The sequence below is a fragment of the Pantherophis guttatus genome, chromosome 10, assembly GCF_059756535.1.
Source record: "Pantherophis guttatus breed Tessera chromosome 10, ASM5975653v1, whole genome shotgun sequence".
Classification (NCBI taxonomy): Eukaryota; Metazoa; Chordata; class Lepidosauria; order Squamata; family Colubridae; genus Pantherophis; species Pantherophis guttatus.
In genome coordinates, this window is record NC_142072.1 from 16,037,392 (window position 1) to 16,043,338 (window position 5,947).

At 47.4% G+C, this 5,947-nt stretch overlaps 1 protein-coding gene across 1 annotated transcript; it reads right to left on the reverse strand.

Moving 5' to 3' along the window:
* Positions 1–2,087: 2,087 nt before the first annotated feature.
* GPR3 (G protein-coupled receptor 3) lies at positions 2,088–5,674 on the reverse strand. The gene is made up of 2 exons (XM_034413599.3): positions 4,803–5,674; positions 2,088–3,299 (listed from the first exon to the last, which is right to left on the reverse strand). The coding sequence occupies exon 2, from the start codon at positions 3,287–3,289 to the stop codon at positions 2,300–2,302; it is 990 nt and encodes a 329-aa protein (XP_034269490.1). The 5' UTR covers positions 3,290–3,299; positions 4,803–5,674; the 3' UTR covers positions 2,088–2,299.
* Positions 5,675–5,947: the final 273 nt, after the last annotated feature.

The following is a 5,947-nucleotide window of genomic DNA, read 5'->3' on the forward strand; positions in this document are numbered from 1 at the left end:
GTACTTGATTTGAAGGAACTTCAAAAGCAGCCAAAGATTTAAGATTCCTTTCAGCATCTCTTATTTGTCTTGTGGCAGCTATGCTGCTCTCTCCTAATATGACAGGCAAGTTGGACTACAGCTCATATCATCCCCAGCCAACATGCATGCTGGCTGGTGATTATGGCAAGTATAGCCTAATTTGCCTACAAGATGCCCCCATCAAGAAAACAGTGACTTTCATGCAGTGGACAGAAAACTGACACAGTTTCAAGTATCACAAAATTATCTTTATTTCTTTTTTTTTTCCCTCATGATTGTAAACAAAAGAACACAGTGCTCTCACAGAACATCTTCTGAATTTCCCTGCAAGACCATTTTTTTTTTCCTTTCTCCTGTTCAGTCATGTCTGATTTTCAGAGACTGCCTGGACAAATCCCTGCAGTTTTCTTGGCAAGGTTTTTTTTTTTTTCCCCCAGAAGTAGCTTGCCATTGCTTCCTTCTTAGGGCTGAGAGAAAGTGACTGGCCCAAGGTCACCCAGCTGGCTTTGTGCCTAAGGCAGGACTAGAACTCGCAGTCTCCCGGTTTCTAGCCTGGTGCCTTCACCACTGCACCAAACTGGCTCAAAACGATAAAATAAAATCCTATTTCCAAAGTGCCTGTTACATTCATTTCCTTTCAAGGACCTGTGCAAAATGTAAAAGGAGAGAGAGAAAAGAATGCCCTTGGCATTTTTAGGGCTAAAGCCCCCCCCCCATAATCCTTTGGTCAAGCCAGCTGGATGATGGGTGCTGAAGTCAAAAACAAGTCGAGGGCCCCAGGAACTAGATTACATGAGACCCTGACTTCTCAGTGTCAATAAACATGGCCTGGAATTCTTCCCATCCCAGTGTTAGTGCAATTGTTTCAGCCATTTTAGCCTTGGTCCCAACAATATTGGGCTAGAAATTACGAACACCCATTTTTGTCCCGGACAGCTAGGAAAATGAAAACCCTAGTCCAAAACGGTCTAAAATTGATACAAGATACATTTAGGCTGTAATCTTGACATTGGTTATTCAGAAATAGTGCCTTTGAAAGCTTTTAGTATTGTGTTATAGGTAATCCTCAACTTACGACTCACAACTTGAGCCCAAACTTCCTGTTGCTAAGTAAGACAGTTAAGTGAGTTTTGCTCCACTTTATTATGACCTTTTTTTGGGGGGGGGAGCAGAGTTATTAAGTGGGAAAATCACTGCAATTAAGTTAGTAACATTATTTCATGATGGTGGTTTCCCCAATAACGAGTCGGAAGGGACCCCTGGAGGTCTTCTAGTCCAACCTCCTGCTCAAGCAGGGAAGCAAGATCTTTGCTTGTCAGAAGGTCACAAAAGGTGATCACATGACTCTGGGACACTGCAGAGGTCATAAATACACGGCAGATGCCAAGTGTCTGGATTTTGATCACGTGACCCGGGAGATGTTCGTAAGTGGTCATAAATCACTTTTTTTTCAGTGCCATTGTAACTTCGAACGGTCACTAAACGAATGGTTGTAAGTCGAGGACTACCTGTACTCTGGACATTCACATTGCTTCAGATCTCATATTATACATTCTTTTTATTAATACTACCCCTTGTTCTCCCCTTGCCCTCCACCCCTCCTCCACCCCAATGGCACACTCTTCTTCTTATGGTTGCAGGTATTAGAATAAACACCAGGGGGCAGCCAAATACAGATGGGGGGGGGGTGAGGGACAGACGGACCTATTTTGTTTTTGAAATCTGGCATTGCTCTGGGCTATTTTTTTTTTTTTTATCCCCATCGATCGAAGGAGAGATAGAAGGGGGTACAATGATATTTGTTTAAAATGTAGAAAAATAGTTTTCTAGAGATCTGAGGTAATTAAGGCTATAAAAACTCAAAAAAGAAAGGTTGAAGGTTTTGAGGCTGCTTCTTGCCGTTTTTCCCTTGTTAAAGAAAATAACGCACTCTCAATATTTCAGACAAAATATTTGCATCGGACCTGCCATGTCACCAAATACACCCACGCATGCACATACACACAAAAGCAGAAACACAGGGTTGTTTTTTTTTCCCTCTCTCCCCAACCCGGTCTTTTTTTAAAAAAAAGGCATGGTTAAAAAAATAAATGAAATTTGTCCTTTTTTGTTTTTCCTTTTTCTTTCCTGAAGTCAAAATAAATAAAAAGATTAGGACAGCCTGGTCACTTACATTGGCAAAAGGGAAGGGAAGGACATTAGAAAGAGGTTTCTGCACATTTGAGCGGCAAGAGATTGGGGAGAAGGCTCGAGGGAGGGAGGGAGCGAGCGAGAGGAGTCAGACGTCACTGGGCGATCTGGACTGGAAAGGCATGGAGGAGGAGATACAGCTGCAGCATATTGCCCATAAGACCTTCTGGATTTCCTGGTTCCGGAAGGCATAAATCACCGGATTGAGCATGGAATTGTAGGTGGCCGGGAGCACAGTCATATAGGTGTAGAGGGCAGGGTAGGTGTAATCTCCCAGGAGACAGTAAACAGCAAAGGGCAACCAGCATGAAGCAAAGGTCCCCAGGATGAGAGTCAACGTAGAGATGCCTTTCCGGGTAGTGACGTAGTGAGAAGTGGCCAAGAAGTGTCTCTGCAGGGCGATTTGCTGGGCATGCCGACACACAATCTTGCAGATCTGCACGTACAGCTGCAACATGACCGCAAAGACCATGAAGAAGGAAATGGACAGGATGATGAGGTGGTCCTTGTTCAACGGCTTGATGATGCTGCAGCTGGAGTTGTCCTTCAAGCAGTTCCAGCCCATGACGGGCAACAGTCCAACGCTGATGGAGACCCCCCACGTGAGGATGAGGATGACGTAGGTCCGCGTGACTGTCCTCTCCGAGTAGTAGGTCAACGCATTGTAGAGAGACAAGTAGCGGTCGATGGTGATGGCCAGGAGGCTGCCCACGCTGGCGGTGAATGAGGTCACCAGAAGGCCCATGGTGAGGAGGTTAACCATCTCGGACTGGACGCAATAAACGAAGGCAAAGTGAAAGATCAGGCCCAAGCCAGCCAAGAGATCAGCTGTGGCTAAGCTTCCAATCAGCAGGAACATTGGAGTCCGGAAAGCTGGAGTGTAAAAGATGATGGCCACCACAATGGCGTTCTCGCAGGAGATGATCGTCCCAGAGACGCACAGGACGACATCCCAAGGATTTAAGGGAAGAGCAGGAGGCGTCTCTGAGAAATAGAAGGACTTGCTGGTGCTGCCATTAGTTGGCACAAACCAGCTTGGCTGGATCTTGGTGGTGTTGGTGGGCGCGTCCTCTTTCATGCTCTCTTATCTGTGGTCGGAAACAGCAGATGAAAAGAAAACTCAGTTTCAACTCAGGTTTGGAGTGAAGCAGCAAGTTAACAGTAACAGAGTTGGAAGGGACCTTGGAGGTCATCTAGCCCAACCCCCCTGCTCACGCAGGAGATCTATACTAGGGATTTGAACCGCCAAACTGACAATCTTTCTGATCGACAAGCTCAGCGTCTTAGCCACTTGAGCCACCTAGCTGGCAGTATTTGTAAGTATTTGGGCATGTTTTTACATGTATGTTTGTGTGCATATGGAAGGGATAGATGAATTGATACATGTTTCCTAAGGTTGGGAGTCAAGATGGAGGTAAAACCAGCTATCTTTAGTTGCCTAAAACCATCACCAAAGGTGGCTTACTTTTGTAGGTATAGTTTGCCTGTGATGGTTGGGTCCTTGTGATCAATGCCTTCTAAATAGGATATTTCTGGCTTGGGTCTGTCATTATTTGCCACCTTCCCCGTCTCTTTTCTTCCTGTTCTTCAAACAAGCCCGTCAAGATAAAAGAGGACAAGCCAATGTTGTCTCTTGTCAACGTAGGTTGCTCCAGATGACATCATATTTTTTTCCCCTTGTTCCTGGACAGGTCTCCCTGTCTGTATCCCTTCCTCTTTTGCTTGCTCTGTCTAACTCATAACCTAATTTAGCTCTTTTCTTAAATCGTGGCATTCAAAAAAATGTTTATAGGGAAGAGACGGCTCTGAACACTGTGCAACACAATAGATTGTGCAGCAAGCATCCAACTTCTCTCTGCCTTTCTGCCAGCAAGCTGGTAAACATGAAAAGTCAAGGGAACAAGCTGAGCCATGTTTATGTCCTCCTCCTTTGTAAAAAAAAAACAATCATTTTTATTCTGCCTATGTCTGTTAAATCATGGTGCAAATGAATGCAATAAAGTATAGGAATTTATCTGCAGTAAAAACAGACATATTTAACAAACTTTCAGCAGCCTGCTGTCCTCTACAAGTACGGAACACTATTTCACAGTCAGAAGTGGTCAACAACCATCCTGGCTGTGAATTAGGAAGTTTGTAGTCTAGGCATATCTGGAAGGCATCAAATTATGAAGCCCTTCCTTCTAGAGTTCGATTCCAGCTAGTTTCCTGAGAAAATACCTGGCGGATGATCTGTTGGTTGAACACTTAGGATTTGTAGATGTTTATCTGTGTTCAGGCACACAGAAAGCTGAAAAGGGCTGGCACACCATCCGGATCTCTCTTTTTTCCCCAGTTCTGATGTGTAACGTGCGACTTTAAAACTGTAAAGCCTATTGACTCGCAAGTTTGGAACTGGACTGCGGGAAAACATCCTTTAAAAACAAGTGTCTAGTTAAAGAGTCTAGCCTCCGATTGTCTTTAAACGCAGGTTAAACGGCACTAGTATACAGAGGGCTCGCTAAGATCTGGACCTCTTGCAAGAGGAGGCAGGGAAGGTTCTCTTGGGCTGTCAAAATGAGGAAGGCGAGAGAAAAGGCGGCCGCACTCACCTTGGAAGAGGGTCCCACTGCACATTCAGCGAGGAAGAAGCCTCGGCTGGGGAGGGGGGGGAGGAGGGGGAGGCGGATAGCAGCGGGGTCGATCCGGGCGTCCGATGGGATGGATGAATGAATGGCTGGCTGGCTGCAGGTCGAAGGAATCCGCCTCTCCCAATGCAGATGTTGGCCGGACGCTAGCAGGTGGATCGCGAGGATGGAGAAGCCCCGGGTCCAGCTGCAGCGACGGATTGCAGACTGGCCGGGAACTGGTGGTGGTAGTGGTTGGTGGGGTGGGGGGGGACACGGACGCCCGGTGTTATAGTGAACAAGCCCCCTTTTCGAGGGTGACTCATACTTAAAGGGCTCTGGCCGGGCGACTCCTCCCACACCCGGTCGGGTGACGTCAATGGCGGCGGGAACCAATCCGGTGTCGAAGGAGGACAACCGCGCGCTAGAGAGCGCCGGGCGGCATAGTAATCCGGCTCGGGCTGGAGAATTCCATTCATAAAAGTGAGAAAGGGGAGGGGGGGGAAGGAGGAGGAGGGGGAAGGCGCCTGAGGCGTTTTTTTGTTGTTGTGGAGGGCTTCCTCCCTCGCTCCTTTTTTGCGCCTCGCTCACGCGGCGGCCGTTCAAAGGGCTTTTTGAGGGGCGTAGGGGAGATGACGGGAAACGGGGGTGCGGGGGGGGGGGAGACCCAGTTGCGGGGGCGAAGCATTCCCCCAAGAATCCCTTCATGGCTCAGAGGCGGACTGACTGCCCCACTGACTAGTTCCTCTCATCATAGGACGCCATGCTGTGGTTACTGGATTAGGGCTCAGCAGGATGGAGGTTTATAGTAAGTAAATCATGGCTTGTCACGACGGTGTGTCATTCCAGCCAGTTGTGACTTATTCCATGACGCAGAGTTCAAAACTCTCGCTTTAACCTTTCTCCACGTAAAGCACAGCCCTTAAATGTTTTAAGGAAAAAGGTCTACCTGAGACGGGGATTTGATTTTTGTCAGGATGACATGGTTGCTTCGGCTAGATTGAAGACAACCCACCATAACCAGGGGTGAAATCCAGCAGGTTCTGACAGGTTCTGGAGAACCGGTAGCGGAAATTTTGAGTAGTTCGGAGAACCGGCAAATACCACCTCTGGCTGGCCCCAGAGTGGGG